The sequence below is a fragment of the Procambarus clarkii genome, chromosome 9, assembly GCF_040958095.1.
Source record: "Procambarus clarkii isolate CNS0578487 chromosome 9, FALCON_Pclarkii_2.0, whole genome shotgun sequence".
Lineage (NCBI taxonomy): Eukaryota > Metazoa > Arthropoda > Malacostraca > Decapoda > Cambaridae > Procambarus > Procambarus clarkii.
In genome coordinates, this window is record NC_091158.1 from 11,050,525 (window position 1) to 11,074,876 (window position 24,352).

The 24,352-nt window shown below is 39.4% G+C and overlaps 2 protein-coding genes across 7 annotated transcripts in view; one reads left to right on the forward strand and one right to left on the reverse strand.

Annotated features, from left to right (window-relative positions):
* The window catches only part of LOC123766242 (GDNF-inducible zinc finger protein 1), a 29,856-nt gene extending 12,921 nt beyond the window's left edge, over positions 1-16,935 (reverse strand). The window contains exons 1-7 of one of the 4 annotated variants that reach the window (XM_069321139.1): positions 16,759-16,935; positions 14,748-14,869; positions 14,233-14,377; positions 13,796-13,947; positions 9,164-9,413; positions 2,995-3,185; positions 2,251-2,443 (exon numbers count right to left, since the gene is read on the reverse strand). In XM_069321139.1, coding sequence (XP_069177240.1) covers positions 2,251-2,443; positions 2,995-3,185; positions 9,164-9,413; positions 13,796-13,947; positions 14,233-14,377; positions 14,748-14,869; positions 16,759-16,872 — 1,167 coding nt within the window. In that variant the 5' untranslated portion in view covers positions 16,873-16,935. Of the gene's footprint in view, positions 1-2,250; positions 2,444-2,994; positions 3,186-9,163; positions 9,414-13,795; positions 13,948-14,232; positions 14,378-14,747; positions 14,870-16,209; positions 16,571-16,758 lie in introns of those variants that run through there. The other 3 variants (XM_045755276.2, XM_045755274.2, XM_045755273.2) reach the window with 3 other exon arrangements.
* Positions 1-23,154, forward strand: part of LOC123766240 (uncharacterized) — a 208,907-nt gene extending 185,753 nt beyond the window's left edge. For 2 of the 3 annotated variants that reach the window (XM_069321141.1, XM_069321142.1), the window contains 2 exons: positions 20,361-20,531; positions 20,755-23,154. In XM_069321141.1, coding sequence (XP_069177242.1) covers positions 20,363-20,531; positions 20,755-20,984 — 399 coding nt within the window. In that variant the 5' untranslated portion in view covers positions 20,361-20,362 and the 3' untranslated portion in view covers positions 20,985-23,154. Of the gene's footprint in view, positions 1-16,783; positions 16,988-20,360; positions 20,532-20,754 lie in introns of those variants that run through there. The other variant, XM_045755270.2, reaches the window with a different exon arrangement.
* The last annotated feature ends 1,198 nt before the right edge of the window (positions 23,155-24,352 follow it).

The window sequence follows — 24,352 nt, forward strand, 5'->3', positions numbered from 1 at the left end:
AAGGGTTCAGATGGGACAAGTCCAGAATGAACCGGAGGTCCGCGCAGTCTCATTTCGGGACTGGAAACAGGCGAGCAACCCACCTGAGAGTTGAGGTCATTTCGACCACGCCCAAGCAAACCCACTCTGAGATGACTCGACAGGGCTTAGAAGAAGAGGCCTGCCCCGACAACGCCGAACCTCCCGAAGGAGGAGGAACTACCCAACGCCACTTCAGGCCACACGAAATGACCCGAAAAGCCCACAAATCATGGGACCAGGCGCGAGCAAACAGAGCAAGCCTCCTCCCATCGTCCCATCAATGGCCAAACTGTGAAAGGGCCGACACACCTTATGAGAACCCAAGCGGTGTACAAGGAAATCCTTGCGATGACCAGAAAAAGACAGAACTGAAGGCTGCACCTGCCTCAAATCTGGCACCACCGGCCTACCACGACAAGAAGAACCCCGAGCCCTGACAGGACCCTTCCGGGAAGGCCCCCTCACGAACTCCCCAGAGGACTAGCAAGTCTGACATAGAACGACAACTAGTCAAAGCTGCCTGCAGATACTGTACAACTGCAGACTGCAAATATCAATGGACAAAAGGGCAAAGACAACCTAAGAGCCAAGGCCCAAGCGAATTCCAAGGAAGAAGCCAGCACCTGACTCCAAAACCCTCAGATGTTTAGGAGCCAGAAGCAAGGGGGAAAAGAACCGGATGAACCACAGAAGGGAAAGGACAAGGAGTAGCAGAGGGAACCAAAGTCGAAGCAACTCCCACCCCCAAGTCCGGGTTCCTATAACCAAAACAGGGCAGTCTCGGGGCATCCTGGGAAGCAACCAACCTATCTCGTTGCAGCAATCTAAACCAAGCATTCAATGCCTGCACTGCCTGCACCCCTCATATCATGTTCAGTAGCTTGGCTGAACTGGAGTACGTGCAAAGAACAAACATCGCACGACTCCGGCTCAAACGATTCACCGACCCGACAGACAGCATGGCAGAGACAAAACCGGTGAGTGTCAACCCGAGACAAGGGAACAGAGAAACCTTCAACCTCACACGAAGTGAGAGGGGACTCAGGGGTCACATCAACTGGACCGCGTAGCCCCATGGGGTTTCCCAGGGCCCTTAGCCTTGGTAACACACTAAGGGAAGCCCAGGCAGGGTACAGCGAACCGGCGCCCAAAACCATCAAGCAAACTTCTAGAGCTGAACCCCCGAGAAGTGTCCACTCAGAGACCAAGCAGGGGGTACACAATATATAGAAAAGAAAGAACCAAGGGGGGTAACCAATGGCAGACCCCCCCCCCCACCTGGCAGGAAAACAAAAGAAAGGCCCCACAAGAGGACAACGTACCCAGGTGGAACAGAGCCAGCCACTATAATTGGTGAAACTTAGCTATGCAGTATGCCGCACCCCTACCAGTGATGAAAACAACCCCCTACCCAGAGGCAAACAATGGCAACAAGACCCGAGCTGACTCCAAGGATGGCCAAGTACTGAGCAGTAAAAAGCACAGCAGAGGTAAACCCCAAGGTGACTTGTGGAAGATGACCCCAAGCCCCAAGGGAAGTACTTACTGGGCACCTAGGGAAGGTAACCCTAAGCGCATGCAGCCCGAGTACCATAGAATATTACTCCTGACTCTCACACACCCTGTAGAGACAGACTACGCCACAAAGCACAGTAACTGAGAACAAAAACTGGAGCCTGAGGCACTCGACCAGCCAGGAATCACATCAGCCAAGAACTGCAGGTTGAATCGCCGGCACGAGGGTCTGGGCTCCCCCTTTCCCCTCCTGGGGAGGGGGTTGGGGTTGCTCAGACAGTGGCGCCGCGACATGATGACATCATGCTAATTTTCTTTTGGGGAGTTCTGTCCACTCGTTCGGCTTTCAGTAGCAATTTTTTCACCAGTATAGGGGATTTGTTTTGGGACGCCTACCTTCTGGATGACAGATCCGGTCGATGGCAGACATAGAATGCTTCTAACCATATGGGGATTTCTATAGGCCATTGCTCCTTGCTCCTCTCCGAGGGGGGCCAGGTTCTGGCTGTGGTCCTCGGTAGGCAGAACTCCATGCACTTTGACTGATGCCAGAAAGCTAAATAAGTACATATCAGCCTGGATAGCTCCGGGGAGCCGACGGGGTTTCCCCCAGAAACACAATTCTATTCAACTGATTTTAATCACAATGAAGTACTCAATTACAATTACTTATATTAAATCTTAATATATCAACCTTTAAAATTGCTAGCATACCACTTCAATTTGCCCAATACCATGTTCTCGAGCAAGATGATTTTTCATGTTATAGCTTGACCCAAATGTGCGACCACAATAACTGCATAACTGTTGGTCACCAGTCCCAGTGCTATGGACATTTCTCTTGTGAGAAGTCCCAATGCTATGGACATTTCTCTTATGAGTTTCTACTCGACCACGAACCAGAAATCTGGAAAAATGTTAAAATCTATATTATGTTTACTTCAGAAGATATACAATATTTATATATACACATGTCATATCTACTAAGTATATTGCATGACATACAATACAAGAAGACTCTTGAGTCTCTTTCCAAAAACTATCTGCTAATATCTTTGATGCCTAATTTTTCAATAAATGGTCACATGAAACATTTGTATTAGACTTTTACACATTTATTTGGCTTATACAGTGTAAAAGTGAATCGGTCACACCCTTGCTGACACTAGAAAACAAGAATGTGTACTAAAAATGAAAAATGCCTGCAGCACTCTGATACAAATGAAAAAGTAGAATGGATAAAACATGGAAGGATATTACAGTACAAGTATGGAAGAACAAGAATGGGAAAACAACCTTTGTAGTAGAAGAAAAATTAAAGAATCCTTCATTTATTTAAATTCCTTGGTTGAACCAATCAGCTAAATTGTTTCCTGAAATGGTAATTATTAAAGGTTGTCATAATACTGTATAAAGATTTGGAAGTACTGTACAGAGAATTACTAAATATAATCATACCTTCTGCCACAGATGTCACATTCATGGGCTCCATTGATCAAAGACGCTTCAATACACGCTTTCTTGTGGACAATCAACAATTTTTTTTCAGCAAATACAGAGCCACAATACTTGCAAGAGTACTCATTAATCTTGACCCTGCATCCTTCACGTAACTGATGCTCCACAAATACATCAAGGCCTCTTACAGTCTGAATAAAAGATTTGTTAATTCTTGTTAACTTTCAGCATTATAGTAATTCTTCCCAAATCATGAAAATCATGATTCTTCCCAAATCATGAAAATCATGATTCTTCCAAAATCATGAAAAAACCCAGCATTGTATGTAATGAAACCCCATTTTCAGGGTGAGACCCGGAGGCTCCCTGGAGCTATACCGGGCTGATGTGTATCTATATTAGACTGTGGCAACAGTCAATCAATGTTGTTCTTAGCCTACCGGGAACCACAAGCCAGAACCTGGCCCCTCAGAGAGGCACGAGGAGCATTTGCCTATAGACATCCCCATGTAGTTAGAAGCAGTCTGTTTGCCATCTACCAGGTCAGGCTCAGGCTCATGTTTTTGAATCCCAAAACAAACTACAGCTGGTTAAAAATCAGAAAAACAAGCTTCCCCCTTCCTGGTAGGGGGAAAGGGGGGGGGGGGCAGACCTCCCGTGCTGGCTACCCAACCCCAGTTCAGAGGCTGAATATCAAAATGCAAAAAAAAAACACAAACCAGAAGGAGGGATGCTGGGAAGCCTGCAGGTCTCACCCAGAAAATGGCATTTCATTACATTCAACACTGGTTTTCTGTGGAGAGCCCGTCCGGCTCCCCAGAGCTACCTAATCAAAGATAAAGGAAAAGAGGGACTTACCCAGGAGGCGACTGCCACTCGCTCCACAACTCAAAGTTGAGACAATTGGCTGCAACCTGCGACCCAAGGCTTAATATGGGATAGGTGTTCATGATAATGACACGAAGTGTAAACTATGTGGTATGTTAAGGTCTCACACCCTTGCCCATTATGTTCTTGATTGTCCGTTGATTAATGTATATAGAAACACTGAGATAAGGACTGTTCCGGAACAAATAGCCTGGATGTGTCACAACGGAAAGGTTGATGATATTCTTGAGAGATATAAGAATTTTGCACCAAGACTATAATATTTTGTTGAATTATCTGCATGTCTCTTGCAAATTGTCTATACAGTATAACTAGGTCATAAAAGTATTTGTGTGTACGTCTGATACCATACTACTTGTGAAGGAGGAAATGTATATGTTTATCTCTCAGAATGTTTGGTAACATGTTTATTGTTTGTGATGTGTGTCTATGTATGTACTAACACGTGGTACTGAACGGGGTGAGAATAGCTTGAGCTACCTCATCCCTTTGTGTGTATTTTACCTCAATAAACTTATTTCAATTTCAATTCAATTTCAAGGCTACACATGCCCGAGAAAGGCACAGAACATTAACAAGGTACCGTGTGGCCAGGACTCTGTTCGACCTCCAAAAACTCTGTGCCTGAATGTCAGCTCAGGACATATTACCAAAAACAGCAGCCAAAGCCACGAGCTTATGAATGTCGTGGGCATGGGGAAAGACCACAGGCTGGCTGGACTGAATAATCCTATGGACGACCTGGAAAACCTGCGCCCTGGAACAGGGAAGGGAAAACTGGGTCAACACAAAGTGTGTCCCCTGACATGGAGGCCGTGGCGAGCAAGTAACAGCGAAGAGCCACAACCGAACACAAACTATGATGCACCCCTGGCCGAACCAACCAAGCATCAACAACCCAAGGACCCCTCTGGAAAGCAGCAGTCTCATTTTTCGCCAGAAAAGAAGAAGACGGCTGCAAACGAACAAAACTACTGTACCACCAGGCCAAAAAAGCAAAAACCCCTGTGCTGGAGTAGAGCATGAAGCACCCCGACCCAAATTCCAGAGGGCAATGCCAACAAGAAAAGAGCCTTAGAAAAACAGTCCTGAAGTGAAGGAGCCACCACAAACTGAGAAGAGAGAAAAGAGAGCACCCAGTCCAATGACCAGGACGGCTCAGGCAACGCATGAGCAGGCTGGAGGTGAAACAATGCCCGAGAAAGCTTGCAGAATGGAGCAGAAGTGACATCCACCCCGAACACAATCTGAAGCGGCTCCGCCAGCGCTGCATGACACGAGGCGACAGTATTCAGCATAAGATGACGGTCCTGAAACTACCAAGTGAGGAAAGGACAAAACAACCCGATCAGAAATCAAAGTCACCCTACGAAGAGTCAAGAAGTGTCGAAAGACTCGCCAGGAAACTTCATACTGCCGCCGAGACAAGACTTCTTGTCTTGTGACAAGACCTCTTGACCTACAAGAGGTCGAATTCCAGGTCTTGATTCCTACAGATTCGTAGGAATCTGAAATAACCATTACATAAATAACCTAGTTGCCCGACCCATGGTCCCACCATGGGTCATGGAATTTCTAACTACTGGCCCATGCCCATTCTAAATGGCCATGGGGGATGCATTTCTGACTACTACACATAACATTAGTGAGTCCTGCTTGCTCGTTTGGCTTTCAGTTTGCAATTTTTAATCAGATGTAGTTTGTTTTGGGATTCCTACCTTTCTGGGTGCCTGAACTAGTGGCAGACATAGACTGTTTCCAACTACATGGGGCTGTCTACGGGCCATTGCTTCTCATGCCTCTCTGAGGGAGCCAGGTTCTGGCTCATGGTCCCCGGTAGGCTAAAGAACTCCATCAATTGACTGTTGCCACCGTCTAATACTGTATATACATATCAGCCCGGTATAGCTCCGGGAAGCAAGAGGGGCTCTCCACAGAAAACATACTGTATACATTGCTGCACATACAAAATACTGCTGAACTGATATACTGTATCCATCTCCAGTTGATTAAATTTCAAATGAAGTATAGTATGTCAAACAGAAGGCAGCCCCTTAGCACACTCATGTGATACATATCATCAACTTACATATTATACTAATAAATAATCAGAAAGTGATTCTCTCATACTATAAGAGTACAGTACAGCCCCTTCACTTTTACTAACATTTAAATTATCCATCACAAAATACTTCCACTTCAGGAATCCACCTACCTAACATCCAGAACATCTTTTTCCCTTGAAGATCACATACATCGCTTTTTACACTCTACTGTATTTCATAATCTGTAGTTTTCAAAGTCAGCAACAATATCATTTTCATTCTCATCTCTCTATACATTCAATATAGTAATTCCATATAAACCAACTCCCAAAGTGGATTCTACTGAAATTTAGTCAACCCAAGACAACCCCAGCTAGTCTCCAAGCATTAAAAAATACAATCCACCTTGTTTATCACTGATAAATCTAAATTTATCAATACGTACTGTAATTTTCAGTTCTCTTCCAGCCACTATCCTCCTATACAGTTTGCCCACTATGTAAAATATAACCTCTCTAATTATTTGTTCTCAACTCATAATCAGAAATCCTGGGTTCAATTCCAAGATGGGACATCTATGGTTGATAGATGTCCTTTTATCTAATATGTCTGTTTACCTAGCAGTAAATAGGTACCAAGGAGGATGTCTCTGTTCACCTAGTAAATAGGTCGCTTAGCATCTGTTGTGAGGATACATCCTAGGGACGGTTAGTAGCTTAACCTAGGCTTCCTGTCCCCAATAATGGAAATTATTATTAGTAGTAGTAGTAGTAGTACCTGATCCTGATACCTGATCAACCAGGCTGTGACTCATACGTCAGGCTGCGAGCAGCCGCGTCCAACAGCCTGGTTGATCAGTCCAGCAACCAGGAGGCCTGGTCGACGACCGGGCCGCAGGGACGCTAAGCCCCGGAAGCACCTCAAGGTAAGGTAGTAGTAGTATTATTATTATACACAAAGAAATCACATTGACGTGATATATCAATGAGGAGTCTCATGGCTCCTACTGATTTTCTCATTCCAGTATTATGATCCTCCTACAGTTGTACAATCACAGCGTTGTCCCTCTTACAGTTGTGCATATCCTTGTTGAATGTCCTGACTTCCAGGACGAGCGTGTGTCTTGCTTTCCGACCGTCCCTCGCGGTCACTTGTCCCTCGATAGAATTCTAGGTGAATCGGATACTTTTGATATCGTTCGCCTTATGCATTTTTGTTCTCGTATTGGCATTCTTGGTGATATTTAGCGCCCTCTGATTATTTCGCACTTTGATGGTGCTACATAGCCTTCCCGGTTTGGTGCCTTCTTTTGATAAATACCTTACCTTACCTTGTACAATCACAGATCTTTTCCTAGAACTATTGGTCTTTTTAATTTATGTAATTACCCAAGTGTAGTTACAGGATGAGAGCTATGCTCGTGGTGTCCTGTCTTCCCAGTACTCTTTATTATACTGTATAACTCTTTGAAACTACTAATGGTTTTGGCCTCACCACCTTCTAACCTAACTTGTTCCAACTGTCTACCACTATGTTTACGAAAGTGAATTTGTTATATTTCTTCGGCAGCTTTGTTTAATTAGTTTAAATCTATGACCTCTTGTTCTTAAAGTTCCAGGTCTTGGGAATTCTTCTCTATCAATTTTATTGATTCCCACTACTATTTTGTACATCCAACTGTAGTGATAATATCGCCTCTTTTTCATCTATCTTCTACTTTTGGCATATTTAATGTCTCTAACCTCACCTTGTAGCTCTTGTCCTTCAGTGCTGGGAGCCATTTAGTTGCATGTCTTTGCACCTTTTCCAGTTTGTTGTAAATGACCTTACAGATTGAGTGAGCTCATACATGTCAATCTTTGCAGATAATGCAAAGTTAATGAGGAGAGTAAGAAATGAAGAAGACTGTAGAGTGCTACAAGAAGACCGTGACAGACTTCAGGAGTGAGCAGACAAATGGCTGCTGGTATTCAGTCCATATAATTTTAAAGTAATGAAAATGGGTAAGGGAGATAAGAGACTTGAATTTATTGCATTTAACTATACCATAAAAGGAAAGCAATTACAAGAAACAATAAGAGAAAAAGACCTGTATGTACAGGTATATATAATCCTAACACAAACACCAGAAACTTATTTGAAGAGGAAAATATTGGCAACATATGGGAAGTTCAAAACATGGAAGCACTCAAGACAATACACATTGTCTATGTACAATGAAATCACATTAATGTAGTATATCAATGAGAAAATCTGTAGGAGCCATGATAAAGTTTTGAACCTGCACACTTTTGAGCCTCAAGCACACATCTTAGACCACTTCACCATGGCATGGTCAAAAGCAATGCAACCTGGGATTCAACTGAATGCACTCTGGCTGTGGTCCAGGAGTTCTACCTCCATACTCCTGACCTGACAGAAGGCCTGACCTTCGGAATCGAATAGGGGCCTGACAGCTGAGTGGACAGCGCTTCAGCTTGTAGTCCTGAGGTTCCGGGTTTGATCCCCGGTGGAGGTGGAAACAAATGGGCAGAGTTTTTCACCCTGATGCCCCTGTTACCTAGCAATAAACAGGTACTTGGGAGTTAGAAAGCTACTATAGGCTGCTTCCCGAGGGTGCGTAGCAAAAAGGAGGCCAAGTCGAGGACCAGGCCGCAGGGACGCTAAGCCCCGAAATCATCTCAAGATAATTTAAGATAACCTCCTCTTCAAATGTACAATAAAATCACACTAATGTGATGTATCAATGAGAAGGTCAAAAGGAGCCGTGAGGAGGATTTTTAACCTGCACACACTACCTATGTGAGACTTTTACTTGAGTATACAGTGTAACAAGAGAGCAGTACACAACAGAACAGCAACAGTTGGAATGGCTTTGGCATGTCGCCGGCCAGTTGGCTAAATACAATGGAAAATTCACACCTCAGCCACTAACCAAAGGTGCTAATCTCACACTATAACATTCAATCAATGCAGACTGTATGCTGTGTAAGCTTTTTGCCAACTAGGCTGAGAGAGTAAACACAGGTTTTTACTCAACTGGTGAACCAATTCAGAGTGAACAGTTAATGATGATGAAATGCACTACCAGTGTGGCAGAATCTCATCCTTCAGTTCACTTAATACAACATATGTTAGTAATATACATAAATATGGCAAGAGAAAAGCATTTGCACTACAACCACCTTGCAATAATGTTTAATGGAAAGGGAACAGATTCCATATACTAAACTAACCTTTCCACAGTCGCAGGTATATTCCTTTTGTTTACAATCTTGGAATGTATCATACTGGCCAGCCAGATCTGATGGTTTTTCCTGCTTCACAATTCCTTCAAGAATTGCTGACTCATGGTCATCAGCATTTACTTCATCCTCCTCATTCTCTGCATCATTTACACTTCCAATAATCATCTTTTGCTGCTCTTTACTGTCTGTTACTATTTTCTTCGGCAAGTGTTTTGTGCCACCTTTTCTGCCTTTTAATCTGCACAGGTGAATAGAAAATGGTGTTTAAACCAATAAAACTTTGGAAGAATTATATGGAGTCCCCAGATTATGGGATCCAACTACTGTATTGTACACTGGTGAGGTGCAAGAAATTTATCAAGATAGAAGGCTGTCAGTACAACCTAAATGGTTTGCCATATCCGTTGTCAGGAAAAGAAAGCTTGTTAGATAGACTTAGTGAGGTCCCCCTAGGCCAACTACTGCCCTTTCCCAGGATGCAACCCACAACTGTCTTCATTCTTAATTCACAATCAGGGATCCTGGGTTTGTTTCCCAGTCAGGACAGAAATGGTTAGATATGCATCCTTTCACTTAATTCCTCTGTTCACCTAGCAATAATTAGGTACCCAGAAATTACACAACTGTTGTGAGGTTGCATCCTGGGAAGGGTCAGTAGTAGTTCAATCTTCGGGGGTACCTCAATGCAAGCCTAAAGCATTTATATATACTTAGGCTTTCTGTGACAATATTAATTATCATTATTATTATTAACAGTATAATTCCTGGGTTTCTATTTACTGGTTTGCAAATAGGAGTATCAGGTCAAAGGAAACATCCTCAAACATCTGTCCTGTCACAGGAATTGAACTCATGACCTTTTGGTTGTTAACTGACTGCACTGACCACAGTGCTAAAGGGCCCTGTAAAATGCCATTGAAAGCAATTTGCAATCACTTGATATTTTTGTTATCTTGAACATTTATGCAGAATTGAAAATTGTAGGAGGAATGTTCTCTATTCTGAGCCTAGGCTACATTCCAAAGCCTCCAAGCATTACTTAAAATCAAAGAAACTGCTAAGTATTGCTCTGGTACTCCTAGTTACCAACTGGTAGTTAGCCACTTGGTTGCCACTACCACCTGTCACCATGAGGCAGCATCTGTTCCACTCACTTTATTCTCAGGCTTCCATGAAGAACTCCTTCCAATCATAAAGAGACCTCTACTTAAGATAATGATTCATTCTCACACATTTTGTTCCTTGTGCTGTGGGGGTCTATTCTTTAGTGAATGCCTCATATGTGTGCATTTTATGTGCATTAGGCTTTTAGTGATCCCGTGTCAGTAATGTTATCTTCTCTGCTTTAGTATAGTAGTGAACTCAGCTGGATCTTTCTAATAAGTAAATCCGTCCTCACATGGATGGTTTTGGTGTTTGGGCAGCACATGAATATTTGAGGTTCATTTGGTGCCACTGTCACTTTGTGAGTATTCACAATTTATTTGATTTTTTTTATTCTGTCACAGTCATGACCTAGCCTTTTCATGTCTGCAATTGGCAGGGTTAGATTAGAGCACAGGTCTTGCAACAGGGTGCCATCTGCAGACTCTGGGGCATGCCTTCCTGAGAGGCAGAGATCCTTCTACATACTCTTCAGATTTTGTCCCATTGCTAGTATGAGGTACCTTAGCATTGTCTCCCAACAGTTTATGTCACTCCATTGTCCATCACTTATGTTAGTTCTTCTGGCTATGTCCTCCTTGACCGAGCTGTTTACAGTTTGTTGTCTTATGCCTAACACCACTGCTTCTTACCAAGTGGCTCTGGCAAGCCCCTCAAGCAGGGATTTAGTCTCAGCACTTCATCACTGCCATTTTTTAAGCTAAGGCATGTGCTCTTCCACCAGTGACCAGGTGGTATCCACTTGGTCACTGGATGTTGTATTTTCTCTTGCTTTCAAGAGTTGCAGGCTACTAACATCCATGTAGGTGTACTCTGGGCTCTGATGCATCATCGTGACTTTGCCATCTTTGAACATGGTGACATTTTGTTTTCGTTTCTATCCTTCCTTATTTGTGAAGAACAAGATGTCTACTTTCAAGTAGGACCCAATTATATTGCAAGAGAGCTTTATGTGTGGCTATTTATCCATCATGCTGGGTTTCCTGTGACTGTTCTCCTCCTATGTTTTCAGGAGTCTAGGGAGGTACCTTCTGTGGCATTGTTCTTTAACCTACAAACCAGTTTCTCATGTGGATCTTTATCCTGCTGCAGTTTGTTTGAGGAATTGTGCACTGAGGAGTAGGCACTTATAGTCTCTGCTGTTGGCTGACATGGGCTCTGTGCTGCCTACCTTTTGTTTTCCTTTTTCTTTAAGAGGATATTTGTGTTCTGGATATTAATATTTCTGTCTCATGCTGAGAATTGCAATAACCACCAGTCAAAATCTCCATCCCTACTTGAGTCCTGCAGGTTACAGTCCCCAAATACATTTGGCACTCAGATGTTTAAGCACAGGAGGTGCTAGAGGCCGATGTTTTAAGGGCATCTCCATTTAGATTTGTTTCAGAGGTGATGGTTCCATCCCAGAGACTTCAAGTCCTCCCTTCATTACTGGGAGCAAACCTATTTTTCCTTCCCAGGAAGAATTCAAAGCCCTGTTGGCTGACAGCACTATCAAAGTGGAGACATTATTTAGCAGTAATATTTGATCACAAGAAAGAACTCTTACACACATTTGAATTGATATGGAATGCAGCTCTACCTGTCATTTTTGGTTGTTGGCTAAAATGAACTTATCTCAGAGTGATCCCCCTTTCTAGCATCTTTAACCCTTAAACTGCACAAAACATTATATGATGTATGACATTGAAGGGGGTATAATTAAAAAAATATTGGAATTATGTAAACATTCCTTAAAAACGTTAAACAAATCTCCAACTTATTGGCTTCAGCTTTGTGAAACTTTCATCAAAATATTTTCAGAAATTGATTTTAGATGAATATTAAAAAAAAAAATTGTTGATAAAGAGAACTGCTCCTATTAACTGGAACTGATGGATAGTGCAATAATAAAGAGATGAAAGCACCTGTCCGATGCACAAAGAAGAAAAGTAGTACGAAGTGTCCACAAAGTGGATATACAGTTGGTGCCTTTATAGCATTGGTGAGTATTACATAATAACACAAATAATAATGAGTAATTATGTTATTATGCTATATTTTATTATATATTATATAAATACATTGCCCAATGTTATTATCAGTTACTTTCAACAATGTCCAAAAAAAAATTTTTTTAGGGGATTTTTTTTTTTTTAGGTTTTTTCCTCCTTTGTTTATTATTTGAATTTGTTTTAACCTATATATCCTGGAGAATGCATACTCGTCCCTAACTATGTGAAGCCAGAACTAAATTGGTCAACAAATAAATCAGTTACAACTCTTAGAACTTGGGACTTTGAATTTTTTTTGGCTGATTTTTTCACAGATTTCAAACTCTATTTTCCTTGTTTCTTTAGGTTGTTTTGATGGTTAGGGGACCAGATTAGGGCTTTTTTACTTATATAAAGTATACCCTAAATATATTCCTTAAATCATTATAATTATTCCTATATTTTGTTTTTTGGGGGGTTATTTTTTTCTTACTTCATTTCTACACACACATTGACCTGCAACTTTCACATACTTGAGTATGAATGCCAAACAATGTTTATTACAACATACAAGTAAATTTATGAATTAAAACTGCCTTATTCATTGTCGATAACTTCAACTTCAATTATATCTATAACTAGAACTTCAACTTACTTTAGTATCCAAAAATCTAGTTTCTGACCGATTCTCCCCATTTTTACATATAGTGTGCACAGCTGTCTGTTCTACAATCCCTATAGAATCGATTTTTCATAAACTCTAAACGTTTGGAGTTATAAATTTTTGTTGTCTAAATTTGCGCATATTTCAAATACCATATCGACAATTTTTTTTTACAGTAAACTATACTGAAAACCTATATTCTAAATATATGAAAATGAAGATCATATGCTATTCTGAGAGCATAACAACACCAAATAAACAGTTGGTGATATTTTTATATTTTTGCAGCGGATTTCAAAATCTGAAGTTTTCAATATTCAATTTTATAATTATTTTTTATTTTCTTGTTTTTCAAGTTACACTGGTATCATTTAGACAAAGTTGGACCATTTTCCTAGTAGATTATGCATAAAACATTTGAAAGAGTTTCAGAAAATTGAAAAAACTGAGTTCAATGTCACACACCATATGACATTTTGTGCAGTTTAAGGGTTAATACACCTGCATGAAACAAATTGAAAAATTCCCTAGAGTGCCAATGCCAAAAATGTCACCTACCTGCCTGTTAAGATCTTTATCCAGAGAACATAGTAATCTTAACATAAGGGGGCAAACAAATGTAATAACTCATATATACTTTTCTGCTTTATCAATTTAAACATCATTTATGAAAATTATTCTTTCTGAAAAATTCAAAGTACTTAAAGTACTGAACTGCTATGTACCTTATCTAATGTGAAAGAAACATTACAGGTCACGAATGGAAAGTGTCCATCTCAATTCTAACAGTATACAGCAAAAATATAAATAAAGCTTTACCTGTATGAATTGTAGAGTGATTTAGCAATAGTTAATATCTGTTGCTCCATCTCATCCCATTTGTTAACAGCATTCATACAATCCTTGCAGAGACCAATGGTGTGTTGGTCTAGGTAGGCTAGGGAAGGATCTTGAACAATTATTTCCAGTACCTGTAATGAATATCTATTAGGTGTACAATTTTAATAACCCCTTCTTATATTGCAGTATAATAATAATAATTTAATAACTACTAAATTAACAAATAATTATAATTCTGTGAGGCGAGTGCTACAGCTTTTTGGAAACAAATGGTTAAACTATAGTATTGTATTTCAATGGAAGGCACTATGGGTTTTTGTACCCAGTCACTAGTATTTGATGCTAAATGCATTACCTCATCATTATTTTCAGTACAGTACTATTATTATCATTAATATAATTAAAAATCATCTCACCTCTATAAATGACCTTTTTGAGTGAAAGAGCTTTTGGAGACCTTTGACAAAAGATGCCTCTTCAGACTGTACCCCAGACAGCTGGCAGCCACAGAGGAAACATGACTCCAACAGATAATACTCTGCCTGCTGATCCTTGTTTTTTCTAAAGAAAGAATTTTAAGCAAGTTACAGCACTTAATAACTACTATTACAATACAGTACTTTGATTAACAATTTTATATACATAAATATAAAGAATTTACATCAATTCAACAGTATTTTTCCCCACATTCTATGAAAGGTTCTTCAGGCAATGTCTTCCCCAAATATTAGCTTATCACCCACTAGCTGGATAGTTAAAGAAAAATCTATGAAACCACTTCAAAGAAAGTCACATTATTAGGTAACTGCATAGTGTAGAACTAAACAATATTTAGATGCTGTATAGGTATAGGGAATATTTAAAATAACAATTATGAAACAACAGTGGATTTAAAGTGACTGTTCTTATTATTCTGCAAAGCCAAACAAACCTTTGCTGGAGAGTTTTACATTGCTTAACATGTTCAGCAAGATCTAAACGCCAAGAAAAAGGCTGATGACAATCACTGCACTTGAACCGACCTTTCCCGTGAATGGCTCCCATTATTAAATTCTGAAAAAAATACAATTCATTAAATGAGTATAGCACTGCCTGTAAGAAGATGAAAAAGGTCAAAGGGTGAGGAGCTCTCATATGAATACAAAATACTGTAATATATAAAATATAATAATGAACATACTAGTACAAGTAATTAGTCTTGTTAACGAGTATAGAAATGAGCCACCATTCCCCACTATTTGAGTAAGGATTCCCAGTTTCCCTCTTGTGCTTAGTTGTTACTCGCATACAGTGGAAACTTGCTCGAATGAATCATGGTGAACCAGAACTCTTAGTAGGTTGGAAAGAATTGGCTAACCCACAAATTCTTAGTGAACCAGAATATGGTGTCCACTCTATCAAATTGTCTCGATAGACTAGCCTAACCGAAAAAAATACCAATATAGAATTTCATATTGTTCAAAGCTTTTAATATTCTACTTTTAGTGCTAAATACAAATATTAAAATGCTTTGCTTTACTGCTTACTTAAATCTTTGCCAAAACCTTTTTATCTTTTCACGGACCTATCATCAGTGGATGACCTTGATAGGGAATTAAAGTCAAGATCACCTGAGAGTTAGGAGGAATTATAAAAAATGATGACCGAGTTTTATAGTGAAGAATGTTGAAGGTAAATGTAGGAAAAAGTAAATGTTTGAGAGCAGTAATAGTGAGATAATAAAATGAGGTAAGAGAGACTGAAAGAGGCACTAAATTGTAAATACTCAGAGGCATTATTTAATAAAAACTGGAATATGGAAAGTGAAATAAGAGTGGATAATAAGTGAAATAAGAGTGGATAATAAGTGGAAGAAGAGTGGTAGGAGAGGTGACTATTATAATGAAAGGCAGGAAAGTTAGTATGAGTTAAGAAAGGGCCAAGAGATAATATACAATGCTTACTCCCAGCCCTGACATATGGAACTGAAATTTGAACAGGAAGGGGTTGTCCTTAAGAGTATAAGCAGTGTAAATTTGCTTTTGTTTTCTGAAAAGTAGCTAATGTATGTTGGATGGGTAAAACAATGAGGAGTGAGGGAATGAAATGTGGAGCTGTGGAGAGTGTGAAGTACAGTACACATGTTAGTAGAATAGCTGAGAATAGTTTAACAAGAAGGGTGTAGAAGGATGAAATATAGGAAACATATGGTAGAAAAAGAAGGCATCTTAGAAGGAAATTGAAACACTATATGAAAGGACCCCACTTCACAGAAAGAAAATTAAGAACTATCCGCTGATATTCAACATTAGTATCCAAAACTTATGTCAGCATTAAAATCATAGTGTCGAGGGACCCACATTCAAAGTGCCCGCACCATAACTGGTGCGGGCACATTTACACATTTTACACACCTCGAGCAGATATATAAAACTCAAAATTGTATCTCTTAATTTTCGTTACGTTGGGATGAGTTGGGTTGGGCTATGCTAGGCTTATTTAAAGGTAACAATGGCTAGATAGCTCATACTTTTCTCAGGTATTAAATCCCAGACCACATAACCGTCACACGTCCTCCCATACTAGATATTAGAACTAAATTCTTAAGCAAAATCTCTTCGTCTTGCAGTGATCCCCGGAACTGCAAGAACTAGACACCCACGACGTCACTGATTGATTCATTGATTGACAAAGATTAAGCTACCCAAAAGGTGGAACGGGCATGAATAGCCCGTAAATGACGTCACTAGTGAGGCGTCCTATTTGTATACAAACATTAACCCTGTACTACGAGCTTAATTATTTGTGCTGCAGCTGTCCTAATCCCGATAACATCGGATTATTTGTCTAAACTAACAAATGTGTAAGTAATAAAATTACATACATGCTTTAATTTTTATAAAAATGTGTTAATAACACCTTTAATACAAGTTTTAATATATTGTATTAAAAACAATCATTACCTGTTGTACTTCGGTAAACATTCTGGAGTTGAGTCTTCGGATGAATGGTTCTCCTGCCCGCTGGTGGTGCCCACTGCAAGAGGAAAACAGAGCATTTCCTCCTTTACTGTCCATGTTTTTATTCAAGAAACACGCCCTACAAAATACGTTTAGCTTCCTAACCTGTAAAGGACTACATTGACGCTTATGAGCTGTGACTCTACTTCCCGCTGACCGGTATATTCCTCCAGTAAGCGAATATACCCACATTTTTTATCCAAATTCGGATTGGTGGGGCACATTCATTTTTTTTAAGATAAATTTTCAGGCACATACAGCTTTTTAAAATCAAGGAACAAATCTTTGGCAAGTTGGAGCATCTTTAATTATCACCACGCAGTCCCAATGGTGAAGTGGTAAGACACTCGCCTGGCGTTTCACAAGCGCTTTGTCCTGGGTTCGTATCCTGGCCGGGGAGGATTTACTGGGCTTCAATCCTTAACTGTAGCCTCTGTTTACCCAACAGTAAAAATGGGTACCTGGTTGTTAAACGATTTGGCAGGTCGTATTCCGGGGAACATAGAATTAAGGACCTGCCCGAAATGCTATGCGTGCTAATGGTTGTACAAGAATGTAAGAACTCTTGTATATATATAAATAAATAAATAAAAATATCACTGTGACCATTGCACCAGACAAGACCAACCAGATTGACAAACTCAATTGTGTGTGTTAGTATGAAGATTTACAACTCTGGGTTGAGCCATCATGAATGGTGTGGACAATTTCAAGACACGTGGCCCCTCTCCTAGACTCCTATTTCAACGTTAATGCTCAGGAGGGTTATTTTGAGGTGATTTCGGGGCTTAGCACTCCAGTGGCCCGGTCCTCAACCAGGCCTCCTTTTTGTTACACACCCCAAGAAAGCAGCCCGTAGCAGCTGTCTAACTCCTAGGTACCTATTTACTGCTAGCTAACAGGGGGCATCAGGGTGAAAGAAAATTTTTGCCCATTTGTCTCCGCCTCCACCGGGGATCAAACCCAGAACCTCAGGACTATGAATCCGAAGCGCTGTCCATTCAACTGTCAGGCGCCCTCCATAGGTATGGTCAAATCATACACAGGATAGGTTGATAAAGCTCGTTTTGTTGTTGTTTGTTGTTATAGATTCAGTTACTGGGAACAAAAAGTTCCAAGAAGCACGGGCTATGGTGAGCCCGTAGTTGACTTACCTAGCAGGGCTATGTCGTTTTGTTTGTTAAAACTGTATATATATCAGTAGGATGTGCTAGGTTAGGTGGTTTTAGGCTTGGTTGGGTTGGGTAAGGTTAGGTAAGTCTTAAAATCCATTGGCAAACCGTCTTGTGTATGATGTGACTTGTATTTGACACCAAGTGAACATTTGACACCTGCACCACCTAATGACTGCCAGCCAGCCAAATGCATTTATTGCCCATTGGGTTTTGATGTCATTTTGTCATTCCTCTTCAATGGCCCACTTTGTATGGCCCTTATCACCTGGAGTCACAGGGGAAGTTGATATACTGCATATAATTTTCAGTTTTCTGGTTTGTCTCTTCGAGTAGCAGAAGGGGAAGTGGATGTGGGAAAACTGGAAATTTTTACTTTCCCTGCCTATACTGAAGCTCAAAGAAATTAGTGATCCATGCCAACATCATATATGTAAATTGTCATCCACAGTTCTGTGGCAATAAACATTCCATTCACCTGGGCGCTAGGTGTTCACGTGGATCACAAATTCCTCTGACCTTCAGTAGTAGTCAGGGAAAGTCAAACATTTCAGTTTGGCAGCAGGATGCTGCTTCTGGAAACTTTTCTTATTAAGACTACAGTGGTACCTCAGCTTACAAATTGAATAAATTCCCAGAGACTGTTCGTAACCTGAAAATTCGTAAACTGAAGCAAATTTTCCAATAAGAAATAATGTCAATTGAATTAATACATTCCACACTCCCAAAAATATTAACTTCAAGGTAAATTTTATATCTAATTTACCCAAATCTTTAGTACTAAAGTATGTACAAGATATTGCTTACCTTTATTGATGACTCTTGTTGGCGTGTGGAAGACGGTGAGGGAGGGGGGGTGGAAGGAAGAGAGGTGTTAGTGTTTCGAAGGGGAGTCCCCTTCCATTATAACATCAGGCAGTGATGACTTCTCTGGGGTACTGTCTCTCCTATGTTTTGCAGGCGTACCACTAGGACCTGGGTGTGGCTCACTGCTTGCTTGTCTTACTAAGAATCTGTCTAAAGACATTTGTTTTTCCCTACATTTTAACACTTGTCTGTAGTGAGACATTACATTGTCATTTAAAAGGTCACTGCAACGGCCTGCTACAGCTTTATGTGGTCGAGTTTTTTTTAACAAAACTTTGCAGTTTTTCCCATACTTCACACATTTTCTTAATGAGGAAAGGACATCCTCTACTGCCTCTACTCAACTATTTTCTTAGGTTGAACCTTACCACTGACTTTCTTGGGACTTATGGCGAAATATATAATAATTACTTTCATGTTCAAATACCCAAAAAAATCCGAAAAACACACGATTGTCACTAGGTGGGAGGCACTGGTAAACTGAGAAGCAGTCGCTGTGCCACCATGCGCTAGGTCGGCTATAAGCATACAGTATCACCAAACTACGTTACCCGAGGCAAAGTTCGTAACCCGATTCAGATTTTACGAAGAAATTGGGCTCATAACTCAAAAAGTTCCTAAAGAGGGGCATTCGTAAGCCGAGGTGTCACTGTACTCAATAACTTGGTCAATAAAGCTTCAGCCTCACACGTGTGGGTTCCATGGTTCGAGTCTCCTAGAGCCCAGGTGAATGGAATGTGTATTCTGTAATATGAATTTAACAAATTATCAAATTTTCCAGTCTCACACCCTTCATCTATTTGTATTATATAGTTATGAAAAATAAATTCCCTGTTTTGGGCATCTGTATCTGTAAGTGCATGGATCAATTCTGTATTATGAATTCAAAATGGGGTCTTACACAAGTTTTTTATAGAACATAAAGTATTTCTAAGCTCAAATAACCAAGTGCTCCATCTGATACTTGAACACTAGTTATGTGGTATTTTGAAGAAAAAAAAGTTCAATAGCAATGCATATAGTACTGTACATGGAATTCCATATCACATTCAGTAATTAAATTTTCTACAAGAGCAACATTCAGTGAATACTGTTCATAATTAAAAACTCATGTATATCAACTCTGGTACATCAACTCTATTTACTATTTGTGCCTGCAGAATCGAGTTATTAGCTCTTGGACCCCGCCTTTCTAATAACCTTTCTTTTTTTCCCAGCAATGTCTACTATGAATATTTCTAACACACACACACATCCCATAATAGGAAGCAGCACATAACAGCTGTCTAAATCCCAGGTAACTACTTCTAGGGTGAACACTGCATCAGATGAAAGAAACTCTGCCCTTTCTTTCTGCCTCTGCTGGGAATCGAACCTGGGCTCTTAGGGCTACAACCCCCGAGTGCTGTACACTCAGCAGCAAAGCCCTGTTAAAACTGTGTTTTAACAACACTTTAATTACAGCTCACTATATTAATAAAAAAATCACTTGTCACTATGGCACAGGTATGAGCAAGGAAGATATTTTTGATGCAGTTGATGCCCTAGAGCTGCAGAAATATGCTACAGGTGAAGCAGAGGGGATCGAGGAAGGAAAGCAGAAGCATCATCTTGTGGGATTTACATTTGGCTGGCAGCAGGCATGCCACATTCTTCAGGAGCTAGGACGTATAGAAGGTATAATAAATAATAATTTTAAATTCACAGTACTGTACAGTTTTTAATTAAAAAATATACAAAATATAATCAGTAGTCCTAAATTTTTGTGAATTTTATGGAACAAGATTACTTGCCTAATTTGAAATAAGCTTTACAATGAAAAATAATTTCCCATTTATCTTGTTTTCTCTTGCATATAAAATTAATTTACATTGTCCTTAGTGTTGTTTTTGATAAACAGGTCTTTTAGGCAGTGTACTGCTGAATTGTGAATCAAAACTAGACCCCAGGCTTCAAAATCAAATTATCAAACTTCTGGCAACCATCAGAGATTGGCCAAATTGGGATGCATCTTCTGAAGATAAAATGGAAGAAAAACTGACAGCAATTCATACTAAAAGCCGACATATTCTTCATCGGCTGAAGATCCCCTCAAAAGTGGTTGAAAGAAGCGTTGATGGTGATTTTTAATATAAATTAAAATGGGAAGTTTTATGATTTAATTATTTAAGTATATTACTGAAATATGCAAAAATGTCGTTCGACACGAGGAATTTAATTATTGTATATAGTTTACATTAAAACTAATATTTTAGAAAATATATATGTAATTAATTTTTGAACAATAATTATAATAACAGAGTGGAAAGGTAAAAATATAAAAGCAGCCTATCAGTAGTAAAAGCCTGCCACCCCTATATTTTCCTACCATTCTCTATATTTTTTTTTTTGTATTTTGTCATTTTATTTTATTTAAAACTTCATTACAAAAATATGGTTACATGCAAGGTACAAGGCTAGTAATCACAGGTTGTCGAGTTCCTCTAACTCCTCAGATGGCTGGCAGGAACCATGGATGCAGTGTGCATTTCCTCTCCATATCGCCACACTCAGGCGCTGAAAGAGGAAACTGGCAGCTCTAGGGTCCCCAGTTGTTTTAATTAGCTTAGAACCCAGCTCCTTCAAAAAACTAGTAGCACTTTTATCCCAGGCACCAAGTGTCTCTGAGGCAATGGTGACAAAATTGTAGTGGTGATCAAGATCTCTGTATTTACAAGACTTGGCTACTTCCTGGTGAATGGCACCACCGCTTGGATGTGCAACACTGAAGTCATCATAGGTGTTTTTCATATATATATATATATATATATATATATATATATATATATATATGTCGTACCTAATAGCCAGAACGCACTTCTCAGCCTAATATGCAAGGCCCGATTTGCCTAATAAGCCAAGTTTTCATGAATTAATTGTTTTTCGACTACCTAACCTACCTAACCTAACCTAACCTAACTTTTTCGGCTACCTAACCTAACCTAACCTATAAAGATAGGTTAGGTTAGGTTAGGTAGGGTTGGTTAGGTTTGGTCATATATCTACGTTAATTTTAACTCCATTAATAAAAAATAGACCTCATACATAATGAAATGGGTAGCTTTATCATTTCATAAGAAAAAATTAGAGAAAATATATTAAATCAGGAAAACTTGGCTTATTAGGCAAATCGGGCTTTGCATAGTAGGCTGAGAAGAGCGTTCTGGCTACTAGGTACGACATATATATATATATATATATATATATATATATATATATATATATATATATATATATATATATATATATATATATATATATATATTAAGGGTACCACCTCTGGTGCAATTGTAGGGACCCATAGCCTCAGAGAAGAAATTATAGAGTATACAGAGAAGACCTTGTGGATCCTCACTGAACACTAATATTTTCTTCTCCTACCACCCCTATTCTTTTTGTGTGTGTGTGTGTGTATATATATATATACATATGTCGTACCTAGTAGCCAGAACTCACTTCTCACCCTACTATGCAAGGCCCGATTTGCCTATTAAGCCAAGTTTTCATGAATTAATTGTTTTTCGACTACCTAACCTACCTAACCTAACCTAACCTAACTTTTTCGGCTACCTAACCTAACCTAACCTATAAAGATAGGTTAGGTTAGGTTAGGTAGGGTTGGTTAGGTTCGGTCATATATCTACGTCAATTTTAACTACAATAAAAAAAAATTGACCTCATACATAATGAAATGAGTAGCTTTATCATTTCATAAGAAAAAAATTAGAGAAAATATATTAATTCAGAAAAACTTGGCTTATTAGGCAAATCGGGCCTTGCATAGTAGGCTGATAAGTGCGTTCTGGCTATTAGGTACGACACATACATACATACATACATACATACATACATACATACATACATACATACATACATACATACTGTACATACATACATACATACATACATACATACATACATACATACATACATACATACATACATACATACATACATACATACACAGTACACATGTAATTAAATACAACAGCATTGTGACTATTGTTAATTTTCTTATGGATATTTTTCATTCTGTGTAAATACCTTCTTCCACCGAGACGGTGAAGGATACACTCTTGGACACTGCACACACTGGGCACAATATCCAAGTGGCGTTGGTTCAACGTTGATGGCCTCGCTCGTTATTGTTTTGCAATACTCGGTGCTAAATAGTCATCCAGGCTTAACACCTTATGATAATTACATATTTCATGCTTGTAAAGCAAACATGTACAAAAATATATTAAATTTTACACATTTACCTAATTGTTTTACTATCCCCCATTGGTCCAATACTCCTAGCTTCTTATTCTAGTACAAAAATATATTATAGTACTGTACTGTAACTTCCTATGCATATGACACTTATTTTTTGAGGGAAATAATAACCATAGAGGACATAGCAAATCTCCAAACTAATGTGAACTACCAATTAAGTCTTCCCATGGGCCACTGTGGACCACTTTATTGCTGAAAAAATTAAACTACTCTACTACTATTCAAAACTTAGTCATATCACAATGTAGAACGAAATTAAAACATAAAACTCCTTGCAGTAATCATGATGAGATCTTGCATTTATAGAACTCAAGTTATACTAATGCATAACATTTAGAAGGCCAAATATTAGACGGGCGCAATGACATTGACCTCAGGAGTAACCACGAGGTCAACACAAGGTGTAGCCGCTTTAAGGACCTTACCATAAGTGTTTTGTTTTATATAAATTATATAGGTGATGCATATCAAACTTTTAAGTCTCTCAGTCGTGTTACACAGTCTTAAAATTATCTCAATTCGAAACACGGTTGCAACAAATTTATGACTAAAGAATATTAATGACATACCAGAAAAAAATTCATTGCTGGGCGGCTATGTTGTTTGTAGTATATCCCTAGCCATAAGAATGGGAAAACTGTAAATTTATGGATGTATAAAAAATGTTTATGCTCTTAAGTGCACACAATTTAAAGTGTGCAAACATGATTTAAATCACTTTTCCCGCAATTAATCCTATTTTACCAGATTCATCAACCAAGTAGGCAAAATATCCATGTGCAACGTTAATTCAACCGTCAACGGTACTCTTGATATTGTGTCCACTGGGAAAAGCTTCCCAGAACTGCATGAACAGCAAAGCTGTGCATGAGGCGAGGCAAGTTTTCAGTACCGAGCTGAATGGTCTTGAGAGATAATCAAGGGAAAAAGGTGCGATCGAACTAATTCATGTGCATCAGGGCGGTTCTAGGCAGAACCCTTTTTCTTAATGAATCCACAGTGTAAATCTTGTATGTTGCTCAATGAAGTATATACAGTATAGTCTTCACAGCGGACGAATTCCATCTGTAAATATCTTCAGGACTGTTCCTTGAACTTCCCCGGCGCATCTGACGCAGTTCGTCTACACTTACTATATAGTCTTCTATAGACCTCTTAGCACCTCTTGGGTGGCTTAATCT